General features: G+C 45.2%; 1 protein-coding gene across 1 annotated transcript; it reads right to left on the reverse strand.

The window, feature by feature from the left end:
- Nucleotides 1–2,850: 2,850 nt before the first annotated feature.
- Nucleotides 2,851–26,306, reverse strand: YDJC (YdjC chitooligosaccharide deacetylase homolog). Its single transcript, XM_060249952.1, has 6 exons — nucleotides 26,171–26,306; nucleotides 19,491–19,669; nucleotides 11,252–11,411; nucleotides 8,810–8,909; nucleotides 6,519–6,696; nucleotides 2,851–3,734 (listed from the first exon to the last, which is right to left on the reverse strand). The coding sequence occupies exons 2-6, from the start codon at nucleotides 19,655–19,657 to the stop codon at nucleotides 3,386–3,388; spliced, it is 954 nt and encodes a 317-aa protein (XP_060105935.1). The 5' UTR covers nucleotides 19,658–19,669; nucleotides 26,171–26,306; the 3' UTR covers nucleotides 2,851–3,385.
- Between the last annotated feature and the right edge of the window lie 510 nt (nucleotides 26,307–26,816).

Here is a 26,816-nt window from a genome sequence, read left to right on the forward strand (position 1 = left end):
TCATAACACTAATAATTGGTGTTAATACAACCTTCCTGGTTGGACTGTGCAGGTGTCAAATTAGTACTAGAAAACTAGAAAGGTGTTTTATCGCTAATGTCCCAATTTGTGAGATGAGCACTGCAGAAGCCGAGTCCCATTTGGGACAAGGGCCCAAAGTATCCGTGGGATGATACTTGTATTGGAATGGACACAATGTCACCAAATAGCAAGCTCTCAAGGTGTTTTCACTACTGTGAGACATGTTTGTCCAATCTTTTCAAATGTGTTGTTCTGCTGTTGCAGAGCCCCCTTGCTGTGTTGTGTATGTTTTTGAATTTTGCACAGAAATCATACAGAGGAGACTGAGCTAATGAGATGTTTGGGAGGGGGTGTGTGCCCTAATATGTTATTTTAACCTCAAGAAGTACCTGGGGCACCTGATACATATTAAGGCTGCAGCAGTGGGGGAGAGTGGGGTTAACTCCCCCCATGTCCTTCCCCCACTCAAAATAGGGCCCGTTCCAGGCTGCTTTTAGCCCCACTAGAATGGATACCTGTCTCTTTGTTCTTATGGAAGAGTTTTTTTCAACCTTTTCCCAAGCAACTTTTATGCTACATTTCAATTTAAGACCCCCCCAAATCCCACCTTTCTAACATAATGTATACGTTGGTACCAGTGTTCCCTCTAAGCATGGAGTCTTGTGAGCAAAAGTTCTACTTTGTGAGCTGCTGGCATTAAAGTTGTGAGCTACTGTATAAATTAGTTTGCTCTGGGCTATTTTTCCTGAACTAAGACAAAAATGTAGGAGCTTGAGGCCAAAAATCTGTGAGCTAGCTCACGCTAACTCAGCTTAGAGGAAACACTGGTTGGTACTTGGCCATTTTCACTTCCCCAAGTGTTTGGCCCCACTCTTCTCTTCTTCCGCAGCTGAAATTTGCCAGTTGAGGATGTACCTGATGAAGTTAGTTTTGATTCACAAAAACATCTGCCCTAAGAAAGTGGACGAAGCCCTATTCACAAGTTACAGTGAACACAACCATTATTCACTTGATCATCCACTTGATTCTGTAGTATACTGTTAGTCCAGAGGAGACCAAGCAAAAGGATAGTACATGTCCTCTGACTAATGAAGCAGGATCAAAACACTGCTTTGGATTAGCAAGCAATCATCTGCAAGGACAAAACAAAGATTAAAAATCGGCATAGAAGACAAGTGAATGATCTGTAAATGCTAAGGGATTCAACTTCCATGACCTTCCACAGTGTTCCTGTATAGGTTTGAACTGGCTTCAAACTGAAGATGGTATTGTATATCCTGATGAGCATGTACCGCTTCTCTTCTCCTTTATGGTGACTTACAGCATATTCCACAAAGGCACAGGAGAAGCACAGAATGTGGACACTGAGTGCATGCTTCAATTTAAGAAGTTTCTAGTTTTCATGGTTGTGAAGACAGCTTTAGAACAAGTACAGGTGGGTACAAAGTCTATTCCTTGTGCTTACAGAAATGTACTAAGTGCTGCCAAATAAACATGCTGAGTATAATCCATTTTCTTTTATGCAAGACCCAGCTAGAACCCAATCTTCAACTCAACTCTCACTATCCCCAAGCAGATTAATCTGGACAATCATAGCAAATCTTGTAGGTTTAGGGAAGTAGCCATCCAATTGGGGAGAATGTACTGCCTTCCTGATTGACATATTCAATTTCCAACTATAATGCAGCAGAATTATTTAGGGTTCCCATTAGCCCACTTAGGGCAGGAGACCTTCAGGTGATTGTGGTCATCGCCCACTGATGCTCACCTGGTTGGCAGGCAGAAACAGGGGGGAGGGTCCATCCTCACACCTGGAAGTCACAGTATTGCACCAGGGACAATACTCTAGTACTTGGCCAAAAACTTTATGGAAACCATGTCTGGTAGCACTTGTGTTACCATGATCTTAAAAACACCTTGGCTTGGCAACCTGCAGGAGATGGGAGGAGGCAGAAACTTAACAAGGAGTGGGTACCCTGAACAGCCATTCCATGATGAGAGGCAGAGCCAGGACGTTGCTCTGCAACCTATCATCCCATTTAAAATAATAATCTCGGCTAAAGGGATGGAAAGATGGGGACATTTCTCATAAAAGACCATCATCAGAATGAACCAATGGATGTTACCACCTTCCCTCCCCCCCCCCCCCCCAAATCTACATTATGGTCTCATAGTTTGCTACCTCAGCATCATTTCACAAAGATATCACTGATAACACCAGTGATATTCCTGTAACAGTACATTATGATGATATGGTAATATTATGGGATACAACCGAGGAGACAATCTCAGCTACACTGGGCTCTAAGCTGCTTCATAGGATGAAAAGTGCTACTTCCTTATGCCCACAATACAATAATGAATGCTTGCAAAGTGTACAGGGAGCTATGCTCCACAGCAGTGGGTGCTTTTTGTCCATACAAGCCCTGTGTTCTCTGCCTGATACTTCCAGCAGAAAATGATTTTAGACAACTGGACCTGGAAAGACCATTCGCTATCTGTGACCCTGAAGAGCTTGCTGCCAATTAGGGTACACAGTACTGAGCCAGATGGACCAATGGGCTGACCTGATATAAAGCAGTTTCACGTATTCAAGGAGGCACCTTAGCTTTGGTGGTGAAGCACATGCTTTGCCAGGCAGAAAGTCCCTGATTCAGTCAACAACATCTCCTGTTAAAAATACTTAAGATAGTTGGAACTGGAAAAGACCTTTTTGCTGCTTAAGAAGTTGGAGAACTGCAGTTGATCAAAGACAATACTGATCCTGTCTAGGGCAGCTTCAAATACAGGACACATAGGAACCATAGACAACTGTCCATAACTTTTACAGGGGGTAGAATTCAGCTTTTATTGGCATGGAATCTGGGTCATCTTGGTACAGAATTCTGCTTTTTCTATGTGTGTACAGCTCTGCCTCTTCTGTCCTTACGTCAGAATTCCCATTCAATCTGAAGGTTGTAGAAACCAAATGTTTTGATATTCTCCAACTCATAAAACAGGATTTTCTGTGCCCACAAGAGGAAAGTCCAACATGACAGATCCATGAAAACCACACCCAGTTTCTCCGCCTCCTTTCCTGCTTCTAAAATATTTCATTTTATGGATAGTTTTCTTTTAATGCAGACCATCCTGCTGATGTTTTCACATTTCTTCTTGCAGAATTACAGCCTGTAGTCCCCTTTTTTGTAAGGAGGAGCTCTGAGATACAACAACCAGAATGGAAGCACACTCCATCATAGCAAATTCTTCTACAGGTGTTACCACTGCCTTCCATTTGTGTGGGGTCTTCCGCTTGTCATTTAATTAGTATCACACTGAATCCAGCCCTGTCTCTCTAGTAAAAACATTCTGCAGCCATTCATATTTAAAGGTTTTCAAACGCACACAGCTGAATGTCCCTTGTTTTGTAATGGCTCTGCAGCTCTGGGTTCTTCAGTGTCTCAAGTTCATGTAAGCGTTCCCATGACTGAGAGAAATCATCTGGTCCCTCGCCACAGCCCCCAGCTGGTGGAACACTGGGGTATCCTGGATGTGTCATCAGTTCAATGGTTACAGTTCTGACTTCTTGATCTGGGCATGAGGGTGAGCTCGAAGGAATGGAGGAATCTGTTTTTGCCAGGAAATCCGCAGTAGCATTATCAATGGCTCTGAGGATGTTGCTAGCAGACATGTTTTTCCCCATGGTGCTCAAGCCTATATATATATCTGGCCACCTGTGAGGTAAAAAAGGGTGACAATTTTAAAAGTTTGCTGCTGGAAAACTTATAGAGCAAGCAGTTGCTTCCTTCACAAATGGTGTCATGTAATCTCTGTGACAAGATTACATACACTCATGCATCTGCCTATTACTAAATCAGAACTTGGTCCATCAAAGTCAATAGTGTCCACTGAGACTAGCTGTGACTCACCAATGTCTCAGAGGTCTTTCACATCACCTGCTACTTGATCCCTTTTAACTGGAGATGCTGGGAATTGAAACTGAGACCTGGGGATTGAAACTGAGAGCCAGTTTGGTGTAGTGGTTACGTGTGCGGACTCTTATCTGGGAGAACCGGGTTTGATTCCCCACTCCTCCACTTGCATCTGCTAGCATGGCCTTGGGTCAGCCATATCTTTCATAGGAGTTGTCCTTGAAAGGGCAGCTGCTGTGAGAGCCCTCTCCAGCCCCACCCACCTCACAAGGTGTCTGTTGTGGGGGAGGAAGGTAAAGGAGATTGTGAGCCGCTCTGAGACTCTTCAGAGTGGAGGGCAGGATATAAATCCAATATCTTCATTTACCTCACAGGGTGTCTGTTGTGGGGGGGGGGGAGGTAAAGGAGATTGTGAGCCGCTCTGAGACTCTTCAGAGTGGAGGGCGGGATATAAATCCAATATCATCTTCTTCTTCTTCTACATGTCAAGCAGACAGTTTACCATTGAGCTGTGGCCTCTCTTCTTTATTGGTAATGTTTTTGAGATCACAGTAAAGCCAATGCTACCAAGCCTTTAAGTGGTATTGCTTGGTTTTCCAATTGAGGATTACCCTAGATGGGGGAAAAACTTAGTAATCTTTTACTAACAGGACTTTGTGTTCTTATGTGCCAATTTCAGCATGTGAAACAGAATCTTTTTCTTTTTAAGAAAGCAAGATGCTAGTCCATATGGGTGAAAAGAATGCTATGTGTAGATCAGTGGCTGCTGAAATCTTAAAAAGCGGTCTGAGTAGGGCCCTCAGTGGACTGGAGTGTATCAGCATCAGCATCCTACATTTCTCCCCTTCCCTAAGAAGCAGATATAGAACAATTTGTGCAAAATAGGCAAATATATTCAAATCTGTACAACTAAACAGGTTACAGAATTTAGTTTTTCTTATATCATTAAGGGATAAACTGCTGCAAAGTTTCAGTTAACAGAGCTCACACACTCCTGAATTATTGGGAACTGTTAAATATATATTAGTTTATCTCTGTAAAACATCAGCTATAGAAATGGGAAATGCTTGGGTTTAGAAGAAGAAGAAGAAGAATTGCAGATTTATACCTCGCCCGTCTCTCTGAATCAGAGACTCAGAGCGGCTTACAATCTCCTATATCTTCTTCCCCCACAACAGACACCCTGTTTGGTAGGTGGGGCTTCGAGAGCTCTTACAGCAGCTACCCTTTCAAGGACAACTCCTACAAGAGCTATGACTGACCCAAGGCCATTCCAGCAGGTGCAAGTGAAGGAGTGGGGAATCAAACCCGGTTCTCCCAGATAAGAGTCCGCACACTTAACTACTACACCAAACTGGCTTTAATTGTTATCAACAAACCCTAAAATCTTATGTTTGCTGTTTAATTTTAAAGTCACAATACTAAGTATCTGGTTGCTACACTGAATTCAATCTTCTGTTCAATTTTTCTTCTAATCAGCCCCTTCCTGCTTTATTCAGCCTCCAAAGAGAAAGCGAGAAAGAGGTTGTTTCAATCCACAGCAGAGCTCTGCCCCCCAGCAAGAGGTCAGGTACTCAGCCCCTTCCCCTATGCCTCCTCTTTGGCTGCTCCACAATCCAAGTCAGGTAAGCCAATCACCACATGGCCCATAAAAATTAAAGTATACATTCACGTTTTTGCTGGAAATTCAAACTTTTTTTTTTTAACAACCAGGTGTTCCCAGGCAGGAAAACAAATGCCCGTCAAACTGATGACTCTGACAATGACTGTTCCCATTTTTAACAATAGGAACCCACCATTGCAATAATTCCTGCTAATGCCTATTTTGTAACTGTATCGCTCCAGTACACACATCCCCAAGTCAGTCTGTAATTGTCTGCAATTGTCGACTCAATTTTCTGATTTTTGGCTATCATGGTTATTCATTACCCAGCAAATCTGAAAGTCAGTGGCTTGCATCCACTGGAAGGTTCACATGGATGGAACAGAATTTGAGTCCACACTGCACAACTTCCCCAGAAATGCTGCTTGGGGGCCAGGGTGACCCCAGAAACTGAATGATAAAAACTACCCTCTTCCTCCTTTATGGCAATACAAATTCTCACATGGATCTGAGCCAATAAATGCATGGAGGAGATTTTTTAAAAATTGGGGAGAATTCCCTCCACCCCTCTCAAGTTTCTAGTTACTACAGCTCAATATGTTTATGGGTTGCCTTTTTTGGATTCTTTCACGATGTTGAATGTATTGTCTAGTGTTCTTTTTATTGGAGGCTGCCTCAAAAATCTCCACTCTGAGAGGTGGGATATAAATATCTCCAATAGTGACAAGCTCTGAGCTCATCCAATGTATTTTCAATAGAAATATAGTCCCAAATGTCTAATACAGCCAACCATCTTCTAGAATGCAATGTTCTCTGGTCAGGCTCAAAAGGGATAATGTTTTCTTCTCTGCAGAGCATTCCACCCTGAGACAGACAAACAGCTTTGATCAAAATGACAAATCTGTTCAATCTGGCGGGGGGGGGGGGGCGGTGTTCAAAAACTGGTGAGGATGAGAGGTATTTCCAAATAATGTGGTCCTCACCTTATTCCGTGCTTTGTGAAAACATCCACTGTGTCAAGTGAATCCTTTTCCACACCCAGATAAAAGTCCATTAAGTGTGGATCTATCCAGCTGCAATGAGGAAGGTCTGGTTCTATAGGGACACGCGTATGTCTGATTCCATATTCCTCTAGTACCTGTGCAAAAACATGTCTGATCTCTGGAAGACAATTATACATAATAATAGTACCAAGTATTTAGATAGTGCCTTAATGCCTTAAGTTTTCAAAGCACTTCACTTCCTTACAAAAGCCCTGGCTGTAAAATAGGCCAATATTGTCCCTATTGCAGGCAGAGATGAAATGGACACAAACACACCTTGTGCTTGCACACTCCTATTACCTCCCCCCCCCCCCCCAGTTCACAGAGCACAGCTAAGAACTTCTTGGTTCAGGAAGCCTTTGACCAAGCTCTAACGGAATTGCAGGCACTTGGGCAAACCAGAGTTTGTTTCCTCTCCATGAACTGCAGCTCTGAACAGCAACTTAATCACTGTCTAAATTCCTAATTTGTGGGGAGGAAACAAAGGACTATCTGCCAAGCAGTCGCCGGAACTTCTCAGCTGAGCTTTATGCTCAAGGGCCGGTGGGAGGGTATGCATCGGCATGAGCACAGCAACACCTTACCTTCCAATTTAAAAATGACTTTTAATGGTCCTGAGATAGTCCAAAAATGAAGAGGGACTTATTTAATCAATAAATTGTCCTTCTTGTGAAGTATTTTTTAGGCTCAGATCAGAGCTGATGTATTTTAAACTGGGACTGATTATTTTATTTATTTATTTATTTATTTTATTTCATGGACTTATATCCCGCCCTTCTCACCGAAGTGTCTCTTTATACTTTACAGTGTGTAATATTTGTACCACTGAGGAAAGCCATTAGGCTGAAATGCATCTGGTTTTAATGGAAATTTTTTACTATTTACTATGTATTAAAGTTGTGCTAATGTTTTATATTATGAAAGCCCATTATTATTATTTTTGTTATTAGGCCTTGTCTTAACCTTGGATCCCTTGCTGTACCAGCTTCCAAAAGAAGCTGGGAGGACGTTTCCAGAAAGTCAGCCCCAGTGAACAAAAGAAAAAAGGGCTTTCTTTCATTCCAAACATACCTTGGGTATTGCCAAATGGGTTATTTGCCTCAAGTCCAGTGCTGTTGGGAAGCAGGGTCCTCCCATCCTGTTTTTCCACAGCATCATGGTGCATTTTTACACCACCCAGGGCTTCCCTGGCTTTTCTCCAATCTCTCTCAAACTTGCTTTGTTCCAAAGTTTTGAGAAAGATAGCAGAAAATACTGGACAAGCAACTACAGAGATGGGAAAGTTTGGATTTTCCCCACAATGGCCATTTTCTCTCCCCGTGACTGGGGTGTTTTTTTTTTTAAAAAAAAAAAATCAGTGTTTGAATACTGAGTGTTACATCACTATACCGTTAAAGCAATATCTGCATCAGATCCCATGAATTCTCAGCTTTCATTTTTAAAAAGTAAGTCTCTATCCCTTTTCATTACAGATATACAGGGCTTTTTATGAGCAGGAACGCAGTTCTGGCTGGCTTGGTGTCAGGGGGTGTGGCTCACTATGCAAATAGGTTCCTGTTGGGTTTTTTCTACAAAAAGCCCTGTGCAAAACAATGGTGACATCACGGGGAGTGACCAAATATGCAAATGAGTTCTGGCTGGGCTTTTCCTACTAAAAAAGCTCAGCAGATATATAAAGGAGAAGATGTATCTCTGCAAGGAAAGGGAATAGAGACTTTTTACAAGATTATAACTGATAATTCAGAGAAACAGATACATATTTTGTTATAACGGTATATTGCTATAATGCTTCTAAATTGCTTTCTAAAAAACAGGGAAACCTGCTGTGTGGCAGCCGTGTTACAGCTGCTCTGTATTAGGTGCTGCAGTAGCAACAGGAAACCATACCAGCCTGTCTGTCTATAAACAAGTAGCTTAAATCCCAGGGGTGGCTCAGTGGCAGAGGCTGTGCTTTGCAAGCAGAAGATCTCAAGATGAGAGTGCCCTGCTAAAAATTATCGATGGGCAGCAGGCTTTGCAATACTTCTCCCTGCCTGAGAGAGAGGCATGGCCAAACCAGATGTGTGGATTTTTAAAGAAACGGCTACAGGTTCCCCGCATTTAAAAGGCAGAAGGATGATACTTCTTTTGAGTTAAAAAATTATCCTGGAAAATAAACAAGGTGAGCAAAGCTGTGAACATCACTAAGAGCAAAAGGAAGTCCAGGTAGGCAAATGCAGAGACACCCTTACCTGGAAGAACATGGACATGCTGGTGTCCATCCATGTGATGAGGCACATGGCCTGTGAGTTCACAGAACAATTCCACTTGCGCTATCAGTTCCTGCTTCACCTAAGAAAAAGAAGGAATGCTGGGAAACAGTGGCATTTCTGTGAATGGATCTATGCAAACAACCATTTCTACCCACAAACATTTGGAAGGTGCTCATGTGTTTATTTCTGGCATTTGTTTTGGACTGGCTTTTCCCACTGAAGGCAAGAGCATTCTTTAGCTGGCTCCCTCAGTCTGGCATGTGAGAGTTATGCTGGTCCCACATTTTGGGAAGTTCACAGACTGAATGCTCTCAGCACCCGTCCCCTTACAGCTGCTGTTATGTGTGCTTTGAATTGCAATGTTGGCATAAGATGCCCTTTAAAGAACTTCTCTCCACCCCTATCTACATTGGTGAGTAACAGCTTTTGCTTCCAAGCATAGCCTCCTGGGCGGCAAAGCTGGCACAATCACTACCAAAAAAGGGTGTGTGTGTGACACCACAAAATATTAAAACACTGAATACCATGTACACAAGATGGTAAAATGCAAGCTTCTGGATAATACACTTGAATCTTCCTTAGATGTAACTTTGTTATTAAACAAGAGTTGTGATGAGAATCCCTGTTCAAACATACAATATGAATATTAGGTTGACGTCTGTAAATCACTCATATTTAGCTGCCGCAAACCCAGAATGAGTCTCCCGGCTAGCATAAGTTGGAAAATAGCATCCGCACACAAGACTCCTTAGATCTGGTCCAATAATTATTATACTGGATGTCTACTTCCCAAATCGTGGAGGGAAAATCAGGAAAGAGGTAGAACATCTCTTGGCGGTTGTAATCTGGTGTCCACCTTGGCATTAAGATGATATCCAATGTAAGATTGTGGGGGGGCAGGGTGAATTAAAAGATGCTCACTGGCTTTGTCCGCCACAGCTTATCAAACGTCTGCAAGTGGCCCTTCTGCAATGCTGGGACTCCTCCTCTGTGCCACCACCCCTCACCAAGAAGTTGGCAGTGATGAAGCCAGAAGGCAAGACAGCACAAGGAGCCTTTCCTTGGATTGCCAGCGCTCATCCGCTTCCCCTCCCACCAGCCAGAGGGAGAGGGTGAGCGAGGCAGCAGCACTGAGGAGGAGGTGTGAGCTCTTGGCCCCTGCTGGAGTGTGCTTGGCAAGTGCCTGGCTATGCCAACCCCTAGCCCCAGCCCTGTAACAAAGGGAGGGAGCTCCTTCATCGTGGGGTAGCCTGGTTTATTGAATGCTGGTCTGGATCCAAAGAAGCATGACCGAAAGGTAAGTAACTGCCACTTTCCTGCAGATGTGTATGCAAAAGTAGGCTCAGAATTATGACTCTGATAGGATAAGCAGCTCCTATGGCTGTTCTCATGGGCGAGTGGAAAAAACATATTGGGATCCAGCTTCACTTATTTCACACAATGCTCTAGCACAATGTCTAGAATAGTCCCTCCATAAGCAGAAAGGGCACCTTTGGACCAATTTTTTTTACCCCATTTGCTACCTTAACTAACAAGGTACCCAAAGTGGCAGAAAGTTTAATTGCTTTAATACAATTTTTTTTTACCATTACCCCCTCCCTTTTCTGACCTCATGACCCATGAGCTTGGACCTGATCTCATCAGATCTCGGAAGCTGAGCAGGGTCAGCCCCGGAAGGAAGTACTTGGACAGGAGGCCACCCAAGGAGTCCAGGGCTGCAATGTAGAGGCCATTTGTCTCTTGCCTTGAAAACCTTACAGGGTCACCATAAGTCAGTTGTGACTTGACAGCACTTTTTACCAGCAACTTGTGATCCCCCTGGCTTGACATCAGCTGAGGCTAAAGATCCAATCTGCTGCTACTGGGGGAGGCAGGCAGGCAGGCAAGCAAATAACTTCATTTCTTTCAGTCTGGGCAGTTTATTGCTAGAGGAAGTCCTTCCTCTATAACAGAGGTGGCCAAACTTGCTTAATATAAGAGCCACACAGAATAAACATCAGATGTTTGAGAGCTGCAAGACATGAATGTCAGATGAGGGAGGGAGGGAGGGGGAGAGGTGGAAAGAAAATAACTTTAACTTTAAAAGCATTCTCCAAGCTGCCAGCTGGCTTGGCTTGGAAATGTGATTTAAAGGGAGAAATGCCTTCTCCAAGCTGGCTGATGGGGCAGTGAGGGCTTTGAAAGCCACCCAATATGTGTGAAAGAGCCACATGTGGCTCCTGAGCCACATTTTGGCCACCCCTGCTCTATAACTTGCAATATGTCTGCCCATCTCTGGCCTATGATACTGGTTGCCATCTTGCCTACTTCCCAGCTACTTTCCCACCCTCAGCTAGAGCACACAGTAAACCAAACATAGTGTCTCCCTCCAGCAGTCTGGAAAGGATGACTGGGCTGAATATATATATTTCTTCCTCCCACCTCAGACATCTTAAGGAGACCTTCCGCTAACACCGTCCTGATCCCCATCTTTCCATGGAAGAACCCTTCTTTGTTGAGTAGCGAGGATTCCTCTTTCAGTGCTGGGCAAACAGGTGAGCCTTCAGAAAGGTTGGCATGGAGTCCTATTGGAATGTGGTACCTAGAGAATAAATATTTTAAAACACCCATTAACTTCTGACCTCCTACTTTCACCAATAAACAACACAGTGAGATGGATTTAGGAGGATTTTGTTGGATCTTTGGCCATGAAAAGTTCACTGGATCTTAAACCTTCTGGGAAGCACAGCATACCCTCCAGGGTTTTGTAGACAAAAACAGGGATCTTGTAATATCCCAACTCCCATACCAAGGCTCACTGAATTTTCTACTGTGCCTTTTGTATGCTGTATTCATTCACTCTGCAGCCACCTGCCTTCCCCTGATTTAAAAGGTAGAAGCGCAACACTCCCTTGGGTTAACAGTTATCCTACAAAAACACAACTGACCAGCAATACGTTATCAGCAATTCAAAACAGACCTCAGCAGTAGCAATATGTGAATTGGCAGGCAATGCACTGCGTGGACCCTTAGGATACATTAGGAGGGGGAATGGTTTTGAGATGATACAATTGTGCACTTTATTTCTATTAGTTTGGTGTGGTGGTTAAGTGTGCGGACTCTTTATTTGGGAGAACCGTGTTTGATTCCCCACTTCTCCACTTGCAGCTGCTGGAATGATCTTGGGTCAGCCATAGCTCTGGCAGAGTTGTCCTTGAAAGGGCAGCTTCTGTGAGAGCTCTCTCAGCCCCACCCACTCACAGGTTATCTGTTGTGGGGGAGGAAAGGAAAGGAGGTTGTGAGCCACTGAGACTCTGAAATTTGGAGTGGAGAGCAGGATATAAATCCAATGTCGTCGTCTTATTATTATTACTACTACATTGTAATATATAATGAAATAATTATACAACTTACGGCCTGGTTGCTAACAGGCCACGGACCAGGACAGTGGACAGGGGGTTGGGGATCCCTGCTCTAATACAAAGTGAATGGACCTGAAGATCCTTCTGCCAAAGGACGATCTTCCATTCAAAGGGATTACCTGCAGGCATACCTGTTAGTGGAACTGCAAACTGTCAGGTGTTAAAAAGAAAATAGGTTGCAAAGATTGTCACTGGACTTATTTTCTCAGGAAACCATTACCAGATGCTCCAACACACTTTAAAAGAAAAACAAACACTTGCATTCCATTCCAAAGATAAGAATGGAAAGTTGCAGAAGGTCTGTGTTCTTGAGATTGCCTAGAACTGATGATAGAATACATCCAGGTGGGCAGCTGTGTTGGTCTGAAGCAATAGAACAAAGTTTGGAGTTCAGTAGCACTTTTAAGACCAGCAAAGTTTTATTGAGAATGTAAACTTTTGTGTGCTAAAGCATACTTCATCACACTTTAAAGCACACTTTAGAACACAGAGGTTTACATTGTCAATAAAACTTCGTTGGTCTTAAAGGCGCTATTGAACTCCAACTTTGTTCTGATGATAGAACAGACAGTGAAGCTGCTGGTAAAAATACTCTGACCTGGATTTAGAGAAGCCATTTCAAGCTCCAGTCAAATGGCCTAGTTTCCAAACACAGATGAGTACATCATCAGAAATTAGGTCAGGTGGCTTTGATCACAACAAAGCAAAAAAACTCGGGAATTCTGATGAGAGAAGCCGATACTTAGGGCTTAAACACTTCCATGGCACATCTGTAAAGGGGTGAATGGATGGCATATTTTTTATGTAGCAAAGGGTCATATAGCTCCTATAAAAAGCTCACATATTTACTGTGGCATAAGATTTTGTGAGCCAAAGCCATCATCTGAACAAACTGAAACTCTTTAAGGTGACTCTGCTATTTTGGTTGCAGCTGATTAAAATGCCCCCCACGCTAGAATTTAAAAAAAATGCAGCACTATGGGCCTAGTTTCCATTATTCCCTAGCACTATGGGAATAATGAAACAGAAATAGGGGAGGGACGGCGGCTCAGTGGTAGAGCATCTGCTTGGTAAGCAGAAAGTCCCAGGTTCAATCCCTGGCATCTCCAAAAAAGGGTCCAGGCAAATAGGCATGAAAATCCTCAGCTTGAGACCCTGGAGAGCCGCTGCCAGTCTGAGAAGACAATACTGACTTTGATGGACTGAGGGTCTGATTCAGTATAAGGCAGCTTCATATGTTCATGTTCAAATAAGTGTCACTTATATACTCAGTTCTATTTTCTCCCCGCAAAGTTTGAGCAATAAATGCCAACTGTTTGTGGTTCCCTGGCTTTACCTTCCACCTGACACAGTCATTGCTTCCTATTTCTTGGTAAACAGTCATTTACCACAGTGTGTGAACTGGCAAATACAACTGCCATTTTGTCCAGTTCGTTCTAATGACAAATGCTGGCTTGCTAAGCAATAGGGAAGGAAAGAAGCCATTGCAGATAGCAAGGGGGGAAGGGTAGTAGAAGGAGCACGTCAGAATGCAGCGCTTTCATGACTGTTCCAAATGATTGTCTGGAAGACAGAATAGATGCCTGAACTAACCCTGCGCAGTCTCCACGCCATCAGGCTCTTTTGAACCAAGCATCTCTCCATGTTTGATTTCCAAAATTAACCTTCCTTTTCACCAGGGGTTTTTTTTGTAGAAAAAGCCCAGCAGAAATTTATTTGCATATTAGGCCACACCCCGCCACCAAGCCAGCCGGAACTGCATTCCTGTGTGTTCCTGCTTTTAAAAAAAAAAATAGCCCTGCTTTTAACGAAAAGCAAATTTTAGTTGTTGGGTGAACCTCACATAAATGTTGTTTGAAACAGAAATTCTCCTGTGCATATTTGTCTTTATTTACTTCATTTATATCCGGCTTTTCTTCCCGATGGGGACCCAAAGAGGCTTGCATCATTTGTTTCACATGTGACCTTGCTCCCTGCTAGGAGTGCTTCAGATTGCAGCAATTGTGTGAAGTGCCCTTGAAAGAACGTACCTCCACCCACATGTAACCACACTCACTTCTGAATGTTATTTCCTGGATGGCAAAGCTAACATAATGCCATAAAGTTGTGAAATGGCATCTTCTACACAGGGCAATCTTTGAGTCCAGCCCTAAACAATCATTTACATGCCAAAGCCATCATGTCTTCCTGTTAGGCTTCTTTCGAGAATTTCAGGGCTTTTTGGTTCTTCCCTTTGTATTCTCACAATGACTACCTTATAACCACGTGACCACTTTTTAGGGTCATGTAACACACCTGGACATGAGTTTCAGTCACTCAAGTCCAGTGTCATGTATGACAGTCACACTCTTGAGAGCCAGTTTGTGTAGTGGTTAACTGTGTGGACTCTTATCTGGGAGAACCAGGTCTGATTCCCCTCTCCCCCACTTGCAGCTGCTGGAATGGCCTTGGGTCAGCCATAGCTTTCACAGAGCTGTCCTTGAAAGAGCAGCACCTGAGAGAGCTCTCTCAGCCCCACCTACCTTACAGGGTGTCTGTTCTGGGGGAGGACAGTAAAGGAGATTGTGAGCTGCTCTGAGACTCTGAGATTCAGAGTAACAGGCGGGGTATAAATCCAACATCTTCTTTTAACCTACCTCACAGGATTTTTGAGAGGATAAAATGGAGGAGAGGAGAATTAGATAAGCCACTTTTTGGGTCCCCATTGGGGAGAAAAACGGGGTGCGAAATAAATCTTAAAAATAGTATTTGTCTGGTCATAATTTACAAATGCACAAAAACCAAACCTTCATTTCATTCTTAACGTTGCTTGATTCAATGGAGTGGACATTCCAAGAAGTACATTTCTCACCACCCTCTCTGACCACAGGGTTTTCTTTTTGTTCAATCATTTGCCTAGCTTGAGAAAAGAAAGGTTGTGTCCTGCTTCCTTACATGCATGTAAGAAGGCTGCTTGCATGACAGGTGTAGCCAGGGGTGGAATTCTAGCAGGAGCTCCTTTGCATATTAGATAGATAGATAGATGAATTTATTGTCATTGTTCTCAACAAAAAGAGAGCAACGAAATGAGGTGCTCTTCCACAAACATACCAACACATCAAACACACATATTCATAAACCATTTAAATACATCTGAAACCATTAAACCATTTAAACCATTAAAACCATTTAAATACATCTAAAACGGATAAACATTCATAAAACCATTAAAACCATTTAAACCATTAAATAAACATTCATAAAACCATTAAACATTCATAAAACCATTAAAACCATTTAAACCATTAAATACATCTAAAACAGATAAGCCTTCATAACCCTGCATTTAACCTAACCACAGCACTTGGATAGAAACTGTCCTTAAATCTGTTTGTCCTAGCCTTCAACACTCTATATCGTCTACCTGACGGTAAGATCTCAAAAAGCAAATGGCCCAGATGTGTATGGTCCCTTAGGATCATTTGTATCTTCCTTTTACATGCCATATTATACAGATCCACCAATGAGGGGAGAGAACATCCACAAATCTTTTGTGCTCTTCTCGTCACTCTTTGGAGCACCCTTCTCTCTGCTTCCGTGCAGCTCCCAAACCACGCGCAGAGGCAATAAGATAAAATGCTCTCAATGGAACTACGATAAAAGGCAACCAGCAGACTCCCTGACAGTTGTAGTGATCTTAAGAGTCTTAAGTAGTATAGTCGTTGCTGGGCCTTTTTCTCTAGAGCTAAAGTATTTGCCCCCCATGTTAGATCCTGTTTCATGGTAATTCCCAGAAACTTCCATTCTGTCACCTGTTCTACCATAACACCATCAATAAACAACGGCTGGGTGTCCAAACTACTCTTCCTGTAATCCACTATAATTTCCTTCGTCTTATTTATATTTAAAATAAGATTATTTACTTTACACCAAAGGGACAGCTGTTGAACTTCCCTCCTGTACGCAGACTCATCATCCTCAGAGATGAGCCCTACCAACGTTGTATCATCTGCATACTTAATGATTTTGTTACTCAGACTGCTGGAAACACAATCAGATGTGTAAATAGTGAAAAGAAGTGGACTCAAGACACATCCCTGAGGGGTGCCAGTATTTAAGATCTTCACGGAGGAAATATATCCATCCATTTTAACCCTTTGTGAACGACCTGACAAAAAATTCAAAATCCACTCACATATAGAGTCCGACAGCTTCAAATCTTCAAATCTTCAAATACCCCTGATGTAGCCAATCCTCCAAGGTAAGGGTTTGTAGAATCTTTCGGGCTCAAGTGCTGTGTTCTACTGGAGAAAGTTTTTCTTCCAGACGTTTCGTTCTCAGCTGTGGAGAACATCCTCAGTAGCGTTGCAGCCGGAGCAGGCGCTCTGACCTTCTTGGCTGCTGTGCATTGAGTGAGACCAGACACTTCGTTCTCAGCTGTGGAGAACATCATCAGTGGCGTTGCAGCCGGAGCAGGCGCTCTGACCTTCTTGGCTGCTGTGCATTGAGTGAGTCACTCAATGCACAGCAGCCAAGAAGGTCAGAGCGCCTGCTCCGGCTGCAACGCCACTGACGATGTTCTCCACAGCTGAGAACGAAACGTCTGGAAGAAAAACTTTCTCTACTAAACATGGCACTTGAGCCCGAAAGATTCTACAAACCCTAATGATGTTACCAGCCGTGAAAACCAGAAATCTTTGATAATCCTCCAAGGGCTTACAAAAAAGAGCCTTTAAGCTCTTGGAGGATTGGCTACCTCAGGGGTGTGTGGCCTAATATGCAAAAGAGCTCCTGCTAGAATGCCACCCCTGGGTGTAGTCACGTAACTTGTTCTTCAGGAAGCATTAACGATCAGAACAGGGAGCTGACGAAAACTCAGAAGAGGATTCTAAGAATTTGAGATGCGTGCGATGGCAGTTCTTCCAAACTACCTGTGATGTTGGTGGAGGTGGAAAGTGCCATCAAGTCACATTAAGAGGTGGTTTGCCATTTCCTGCCTCTGTGTGGTGACCCCGAATTTCCTTGGTCATCTCCAATTAAAATACTAACCAGATCCATCCTGCTTAGGTTCTGAGATCTGACGAGATGGGGCTAACCTGGGCCATCCAGGTCAAAGTTTGTCTGATGTTAGGCACTGTGATAGAATCCCCTGGTCTGCGGTTCAGCTGCAAAAAGCAACATGTTTGTAGCTAGGGTTGCCAATCCCCAGGTGGGGGCAGGGGATCCCCCCGTTTGGAGACCCTCCCCCCGCTTCAGGGTCGTCAGAAAGCGGGGGGAGGGGAGGGAAATGTCTGCTGGGAACTCTGTTATTCCCTATGGAGATTTATTCCCATAGAAAATCATGGAGAATTGATCTGCGGGTATCTGGGGCTCTGGGGGGGGGGGCTGTTTTTTGGGGTAGAGGCACCAAATTTTCAGTATAGCATCTAGTGCCTCTCCCCAAAATACCCCCCCCAAGTTTCAAAAAGATTGGACCAGGGGGTCCAATTCTATGAGCCCCAAAAGAAGGTGCCCCTATCCTTCATTATTTCCTATGAAGGAAGGAATTGAAAAGGTGTGCCGTCCCTTTAAATGTGATGGCCAGAACTCCCTTTGGAGCTCAATGATGCTTGTCACAGCCTTGAACTTGGCTCCACCCCCAACGGCTCCTGGCTCCACCCCCAAAGTCCCCAGATATTTCTTGAATTGGACTTGGCAACCCTATTTGTAGCTGGAAATTTTATGGTGAGGAACTACAAACACACTGAATGTGGGGGACAGGGTTCTTACTAACAAATTAAACCATGGCTTCATACAATAGCTGGACCAACCAGAGAGATGGTAGATGTAAAAAACATAGATATGAAAAGGCACTTACTTTGGTTTCCACATGTTGTCAGTAAAAAAATTAATCCCTTGGTTCCCTGTTTTCCTAGCCAAGCCTGGTATTAATTTATTGGGCCCTAACGAACCGAACATTCTGACCTGGATAGCCCAGGCTAGACTTAATCTCATCCAGTCTCAGAAGCTAAGCAGGGTCAGCCCTGGTTAGTACTTGGATGGGAGACCACCAAGGAAGTCCTCAGTTCTTATGCAGGGGCAGGGAATGGCAAACCTCTGCTGTTTGTCTCATGCCTTAAGAACATAAGAGAAGCCATGTTGGATCAGGCCAATGGCCCATCCAGTCCAACACTTTGTGTCACACAGTGGCCAAAAAAATTATATATATATATACACACACACACACACACAGATATATATGCACACTGTGGCTAATAGCCACTGATGGACCTCTGCTCCATATTTTTATCTAGCCCCCTCTTGAAGCTGTCTATGCTTGTAGCCGCTGCCACCTCCTGTGGCAGTGAATTCCACATGTTAATCACCCTTTGGGTGAAGAAGTACTTCCTTTTATCGGTTTTTACCTGACTGCTCAGCAATTTCATTGAATGCCCATGAGTTCTTGTATCATGTCACCCCGCAGTCGACGTTTCTCCAAGCTAAAGAGCCCCAAGCGTTTTAACCTTTCTTCATAGGGAAAGTGTTCCAACCCTTTAATCATTCTAGTTGCCCTTTTCTGGACTTTTTCCAATGCTATAATATCCTTTTTGAGGATGCGGTGACCAGGCCTTAAAAACCCTGCAGGGTCCCCATGCATTAGCTGTGACTCGATGACACTTTCCACCAAAAAACACAACTCACTTTATTGTTTTCATATATTTGGATTTGTGAAACTAATAATGGCATAAATGAGGAAAAAGGGGGGCCCACAAAGAATTGTGTGTGTGGGGGGGGGGTGATTTGGAAATCCAGCGAAGAACATAAGAGAAGCCTTGTTGGATCAGTGGCCATCAGGAGGTTCATCAGTGGAGCCAGGATCTCCCACTAGATCTCCCACTATTACAACTGATCTCCAGACAATCAACCTCAGTCCCCTTGCAGAAACAGCTACATGGCAGTATACCCTGATGAGGTCCCTCCCCTCCCCAAATCCCACCCTGCTCAGGTTCCAGCCCCTAAACCACCCACTCCAGCATTCTGTAATTTTCCAAAGGCTTTATCAGGACAATTTCTCCCATACCCCCTTTATGTAAATCTCAACTGCTGGCCTTCAGAAGCACACACAGTTCTCAGGAAAATTCATTCCCTCCCCCTCCCTGTTAATTCACAAAATCCATATATTTTGAGTCTCCCCAGGAGGTAGATGCCTGAGTCTTCTGTGGTTGGCCTGGGGTTGCCGCTTTCATGGTTGGGAGAGGGGTGGTTTGGACGTAAATAGTGATTATAATGGGGATTCTCACCTCCTTGCCAGTTGTACTGCGTCAGAGACAGCACTGCCATTGACCAGAAGGGACACATTGGAAACAGCGCCTGCCAGGAAACACTCCACAATGCCTTGGTTTCTTCTTGGGCAGTAGCCAAAGTCATCTCCAGTTACTATAAGCTTCACAGTAGCTTTGGGCATCATTAAGAGTCAGCCCTAGCAAGAGATCATAAAAAGAAGATGGAGCACAAAATCAAGCCCGAGTTAACAGAATTATAGGAAATGACTGCTCAGGAGTCAAACCATGAGTCAGATCTGGCTACAGCTGTTGCTCCGGTTGTTGTCATCCTGCCTTTCACAACTGTGTGCTAAGGAACACGGCTACATGTTGGTTTCATGTGTTCTCATAATTGCCACGCTCACCAGGCCTGTTCCTCTCTTGAGGAGTTCAGTGTGAGTTTACTTTGCTGCTCAAGGAAAGAAACGAAGGTGTGGCCGCACATGCGGTTATTCAAGGGGATTAAACTCAGAGTGTTCTTTCCCCAGAGATTAAAAGGTCGACGGGTTCAAAAACGTCCTGCAACTTGTCAACTGTTCGAGAGGTTCTCGGGGGCAGCCCTGCCAGTTCCTCAGAAAATAACGATTTCTCCGCCACCCAAATACATTTCATGAGGTGTGATCTGCCGCCGGCTCCACCAATTGGAGGGAAGGTCATAGTAGAACAGACAAGCAATTGCTTATCACAGGTAAAGACTGAAATGGGCTATATTTTTATCCTGTCCTTTCCTCCTAAGAGCTCAGGGTGGCATACATGGTATCCCATCTCCTCTGTTTATTCTCACAACGGCTCTATCAGGAAGGTTAGGCTGAGAGAGTGCGACCTCCTTAGTCACCCAGCAAGCTGCATGGCAGAGTAATGACTCAAACCCCAGTCTCAATACAAAGCTCTATTACAAGGCAGCTTCAGAGGGGAGCCATGTTGGTCTACAGCAGGGGTAGCCAAACTTGCTTAACCTAAGAGCCACACAGAATAAACATCAGATGGATGGATGGATGGAAGAAAGGAAAATAGATAGGAGGGGGAGGGAGATGTGGAAAGAAAGCAACTTTAACTTTAAATGCATTAAACTTTAAATGCTGGCTTGGCTTGGAGAAGTGATTTAAAGAGAGAAATGCCTTCTCTAAGCCAGCCAATGGGGCAATGAGGGCTTTGAGAGCTACACAATATGTGTGAAAGAGCCACATGTGGCTCCCAAGCCACAGTTTGGCCACTCCTAGTCTACAGTGTAAGAGCTAGATTCAAGTCCAATAGCACTTTAGACAGAAACAAGATTTCTAAGGCATCGAATCCAAGCTCCTTTTGCAGCTGATGAAGGGAGCTGTGACTCTCGAAAGCTTATTCCCGGGAAATCTTGCTGGGCTTGATGGTGCTCCAGGACTCGAATCCAGCTCTCTTACAAGGTTGTTGTCCACCTGGTCTCAAACAGAGAGTTCTCACGACAGAGGCATAAACCTGAGCTCCCTGAAAGACTTTGGGAAAAGTGCTAAAGAGAAACAAAACAACTTAGGGAAGTGGGGTTGCCAACTCCAGTTTCCTCACCAATGTATTTTCCATTCTGTTCATCATCTTTTGGAGTCAGCAGCAACTCAAACAGGTCGGAGTCCAGCCATCTTATCACACAATCAAGTCTTGTCCAAGTGTGAGAGGACACACACCCAGAGCCAGTTTGGTGTAGTAGTTAAGTGTGTAGACTCTTATCTGGGCGAAACGGGTTTGATTCCCCACTCCTCCACTTGCAGCTGCTGGAATGGCCTTGGGTCAGTCATACCTCTTGCAAGAGTTGTTCTTGAAAGGCAGCTTCTGGGAGAGCTCTCTCAGCCCCACTTACCTCACAGGGTGTCTGTTGTGGAGGAAGAAGGAGATTGTAAGCCGCTCTGAGAATGACTCAGAGAGAAGAGCGGGGTATAAATCTACGGTCTTCTTCTTCTTCTGAGCTCTCAATTAATGTGAAGCCAAAGGCTTTAGCCTTAATATCACCCTCCTCCAGGCACTGCTCCCTCTGTGGAGGTTAAAAAACTGTGAGCTAGCTCGCACTAACTCAGCTTAGAGGAAACACTGCCCCCAGGTCGTATTAGCCTGAGAAAGACCCTTGCAGGAATGGCAGAGGACCTCTGTGCCCTCTCCTTCATCTGCTTGTCCTTCAGAAAGTGAGTTCTCCTTTCTCAGGAACAGAGTCTGGCATGGCCAGAGGAAGAACTTCTCTATGTAGGAGGCAAACAAACAGGATGTGCCATGTCATGGGGTGGGGGAGGTGGGGCTGAGCTGCACCGATGGCTTTTTGCCAGACCTGCTTAAAAAACAAATTGCTTGGTCAGTCAGGAGCAGTATGGTTGGAAAGCTGGAATAGGTTCCCCGAAAAATAAATAAACCAGAAAAGGAAACTCTGCATGCTAGTGTGGGGTGGTTGGTTGGTTTTTTAATTTGCCTGGCTCTTTGCAAAGGCATCTGAGAGTACGAGGAGAAGCAGGCAGATTTAAAGTGACTACTGATTAGTCCAAAGAACAATATCTCAGACTGGGCAACAAAACATCGGACGGTGTGTATGTAAAGCACTGTGAAGAAGCTAGGCATGTTTAGCCTGGAGAGGAGGCAGCTGAGAGGTGATATGATCACCATCTTAAAGTACTTGAAGGGCTGTCATATAGAGGATGGTGTGGAATTGTTTTCTGTGGTCCCGGAAGGAAGGACCAGAACCAACGGGCTGAAATTAAAAGAGTTTCCGGCTCAACATTAGGAAGAACTTCCTGACCGTTAGAGCGATTCCTCAGTGGAACAGGCTTCCTCAGGAGGTGGTGGGCTCTCCTTCCTTGGAGGTTTTTAAACAGAGGCTAGATGGCCATCTGACAGCAATGAAGATCCTGTGAATTTAGGGGGAGGTGTTTGTGAGTTTCCTGCATTGTGTAGGGGGTTGGACTAGATGACCCTGGAGGTCTCTTCCAACTCTATGATTCTAAGTCGAAGAGACTGGCAGAGGCGGTTTGCCACTCCCTGCCTCTGAGGAGCAACCTAGGACTTCCTCGGTGGCCTCCCATCCAAGTACCAAGCAGGCCCAGCCCTGCTTAGCTTCTGAGATCTGACAAGATCAGGCTAGCCTGGGTCATCTCTCTGTATAATCACACCCCCTTGTCAGAAAGAATTTTGCCATGCCCCTACCAGCAACTGGAAACACAGGAAAGAAACAGCACGGTGACTCTCTGACATATGGGTAAATGTCCTATAGGGATCCATTCACTCTAAAATGGGGAAACCAGAGCTCTCCCCAGAGTTCTAACATACTTTATTAGTGCTAATCTCACATGCAACCAAGGAGCCCCATGGTGCAGAGTGGTAAACTGCAGTACGGCAGTCCTGGAGATCTGGAATTGCAACTCTCTAGATGGCGCAGAGTGGTAAGTTGCAGTATCACAGTCCAAGCTCCGCTCATGACATGAGTTCGATCCCGGCGGAAGCTCAGTTCTAGTAGCCGGCTCAAGGTTGACTCAGCCTTCCATCCTTCCAAGGTTGGTAAAATTAGGACCCAGCTTGCTGGGGGGAAAGTGTCGATGACTGAGGAAGGCAATGGCAAACCACCCCATTAAAAAGTCTGCCAAGAAAACGTCATGATGTGATGTCACTCCATGGGTCGGTAACGACTTGGTGCTTGCACAGGGGACTACCTATACACGTGCAACCACTGTCAATAGCATAATGTTCTGTCCCACACTACTGAGAGACTATTCCTTTCAAACCCCTCATCAGCCACAAAGCATACTGTGTTATCATCTCTCTGCTTAACTTATCTCACAAGACTGTTGGAAGGATAAAAGAAAAGACTCTGCACTCCCTGGAGAAAGTGGGTGGGTGGAATCAATAAATTTAACAACTAACTCACTGATAGTATAATACAGGATGAGACAGTTGTTCAAATCATGATTCAGTCATGAAACATACAGCTGGAAAGGATCCCAAGAGCCATTTAGTCTGCCCCCTGCACAATGCAGGAAATTCACAGCTGCCCCCCCCCCCTCCAAAACACACACACACACCCAGTGACCCCCTGCTGTGTGCCCAGAGGAAGGCAAAACACATTCAGGACCCCTGACCAATCTGGCTTGGAAGAAACTTAGGCAGATCACGAGAAGGAGGGCAGGAAGGGTTGCACGAGTGCTGAGTTCTCATGGCCCCTTCTTACACACCCAGGGAAATGCTGTTTGCCACTTTGGGGTCAGGAAGTAGATTTTTTCCAGGCCAGTTTGGCCAGGGATCCTGGTCACGGATTTTCTGCACTTAGCAGGGGGTTGGACTAGATAACCCTGGAGGTCCCTTCCAACTCTACAGTTCTTCCTGATCCCGAAGTGGAGCTCAGCATTACCTTCGGCATAAAACAAAGGGCCCTGACAGCCAACCACTGGCACATCCCTTCCTGCCTTCTCTCTCATGATCTGCCTCAATTCTTAGTAAGTTACAAAGACAGCAATGCAATCTGGCTGACCCCGGCCCAGTCACTCTCTCTCTCACCCTAACTGCCTCCACAGGGCAGTTATAAAAGATAAAATGAGGAAGAGCCATGTGTGTTATTCTCAGCTCCTTGAAAGCAGGACAGATAAAAATTGATGGCCTTTGAACAGAATTTTAATAACAATTCCTTCTAAAAGGGAGTGTTAATTCCACTCTGTTCTGTAAAGATTTCCCATTTTTAAAGGAAAGCATTCCCTCTCACCTGTACTGGACAGCACAATTTCTCTTGTTTTCTTCTTCTTCAGGAGGGGAATCTCTAGTCATCCATGCAAGTTAGGAACAGAAATCAGGCAGGAGAGGGGAGGGGCAACTGATCTAACCTCAAGCAATTGCCCTGAGACAGGTCAAGGTTGGCACAAAGAAATTACAGACCATGGTTAAGCCTGTCAACAGTCTCTGCTCTCTTAATGGGGCAGGGTCCTCAGTTATAAATTCTTTTGATGACCTCATAATTTGACTTTGTTCCATGAAAACTTTTGCAATAGAACATAAGAGAAGTTGGATCAGGCCAATGGCCCATTCAGTCCAACACTCTGTGCCACATAGTGGCCAAACCCACCCACCCCAGATGCCATCAGGAGGTCCATCAGTGGGGCCAGGACACTAGAAGCCCTCCCACTGCCCCCCCACCATGGTTTGTCATCAAGTCCCCCCTCCCCTGGAAGTGGAACCTTCACTGAAGGTCCCCCTCTTCCTCTAATTGTGCTGTATGTCAATATTGAAACTAGTGCGTCATTAAAGGATGAACAATTTGTATTTTTGTATTTGATTTGTTGTTTACATTCATAGATGCTGTGGGAAAAGAGGATCCCAGAAGCAGGAAAAGTTCTGGGCTTTACAAGACAATCCAACAACTTTGTTTTGTCTTTTTTTTTAGTTATCCCATTTCTGATTTAAATTCTGGTTTCCAATACAGACTTTTAAAAAATCCTATAACAGGGGTGGTCAAACTTGCTTAATGTAAGAGCCACATAGAATAAATGTTGGATGTTTGGGAGTAGGCAGGCAGCCAGGCAGGCAAATAGAAAGGGAGGGGGAAGTAAAGGTGGAAAGAAAGCAACTTTAAATGCACTCTCCAAGCTGCCAGCTGGTTTGGATTGAAGAAGCGATTTAAAGAGAGAAATGCCTTCTCCGAGTCAGCCAATGGGGCGGTGGGGACTTTGAGAGCCACACAATATGTGTGAAAGAGCCACATGTGGCTCCCGAGGCATAGTATGGCCACTAATGTTCCCTCTAAGCTGCAGTCTTGTGAGCAGAAATTCTACGCTTAGGGGGAACACTAATGGCTACCCCTGTCCTATAAGCATCATATCCATATTTCCCCATCTGAGAGAAAAAGATTGACACAGAGCACAACTAGAGGGAAGGGGGGGCACCTTGAATGAAGGTTCCACTTCCAGGGGAGGGGGGACGATGACAACCCACAGGAGCGCAAGGCGGAACCTCCGCGCCCAAGTTAAGGCGAGAAAGAAGTCGGATCAGAAAACGCAACACGAGCCCGGCTAGGTCAGAACAGAGAGCCATCTAACCCAGCTTCCTGCTTCCAACAGGGGGCAGCCAGAGGCTTCGGGGACGCGAAAGCAAGGCGAGAAGGCAAAAGGCTTCCTTCTCCCTCGTCGACGAGCCCCGGAGAGCAAGTGGTTTTCCGTGCCTTTGAAACGCCTCCCTGTCCTCCGGCACTTCCCTCCTTCGGCGCCGGCATGCTCCCTCGCCGCTTCACACCCAAATCCAACAGGAACACGTTGCAACCGCAAACACCGAGGCTGGACTCGCTCTCTGGATGCCACATCAGGAAACTAACCCGGGAGGGAAGGGAAGCGTTTGCCGCAGAAGCCCCCCGCCTCTTTGCTCCGTCCCCCCCGACGCCTTTCCCAAGCATAGGCGTTGATCTCTCCCCTTCCCTGCCGCGCCGCGTCCCGCAGGTTCCCAGGGCCGGCGGGGAGCCGGCTTCACAACTGGCTCTTCCACTTTCCCGTGTCTCCCAATGGACGGCTTTCTGCCGCTTCTTTTGCTCAGGGCCGCAGAGGTGCGGGGAAGGCCGATGATCTCTACCTGGAGGACCCCCTCCTCCACACGCACACACAGGCGGCTGTTCAGGGATGCCAGACTACAGCGAAAGCCCCCCTAAGCCAGCCACGCAGAAAGCCTTTCGCACTCACCCATCGTGGAAGAACTGCAGGCGCAGCCACGGCAGCATCCATTGCACGTTTGCACAACCCGGAGATTCTGCAAGACGGAGGGGAAGACTGGCACGTTGAGGTGGGACGCCAGCGCCCCCCGGTGGCTCAAAGGTGGATAATTTAAGAGGCTGCGGGAGGGAAGGATTAGAAATTTGGAATTACACTGCCCCTTCTCCCAATTGACCGCGCTAGGGATCCCCCGGAATTACAGCTCGTCTCCACACTACAGAGATCAGTTCCCCTGGAGAAAATGGCTGCTTTGGAGGATGGGCTTTATGGCATTGTGCCCTACTCCTCCCCAGGCCCCATCCTCAAATCTCCAGGAGTTTCCTGACTTTATGGCACTGTGCCCCACTCCTCCCCAGGCTCCATCCTCAAATCTCCAGGAGTTTCCCAACTTGGATCTGGCTGGGGGACAGGCATCTCTATTTACCATGGATAGTTCTTATTTCCTGCAAGGAGTAGCAATTAAATCATCGCCATCCCTATTATACTTCCCACCATTGTTGATTTTGAAGATGCCCTGTTAACTCAGAATGTAGACCAGGGGTGGCCAAACTGTGGCTCGGGAACCACAAGTGGCTCTTTCACACACATTATGTGGCTCTTGAAGCCCCCACTACCC

The sequence above is a fragment of the Heteronotia binoei genome, chromosome 11 (assembly GCF_032191835.1).
Source record: "Heteronotia binoei isolate CCM8104 ecotype False Entrance Well chromosome 11, APGP_CSIRO_Hbin_v1, whole genome shotgun sequence".
NCBI classification, from domain to species: Eukaryota; Metazoa; Chordata; class Lepidosauria; order Squamata; family Gekkonidae; genus Heteronotia; species Heteronotia binoei.

Bases quoted from the DNA above. Each gene is read 5' to 3' on its own strand.
- YDJC (XM_060249952.1), bottom strand. From the start codon at position 19,657: ATGATGCCCAAAGCTACTGTGAAGCTTATAGTAACTGGAGATGACTTT. The intron at 11,412-19,490 runs GTGAGAATCCCC...TTTATTCTCTAG, and splicing joins GCAGTACAACTGGCAAGGAG to GTACCACATTCCAATAGGAC. The intron at 6,697-8,809 runs GTAAGGGTGTCT...ATTGTCTTCCAG, and splicing joins GCATGTCCATGTTCTTCCAG to AGATCAGACATGTTTTTGCA.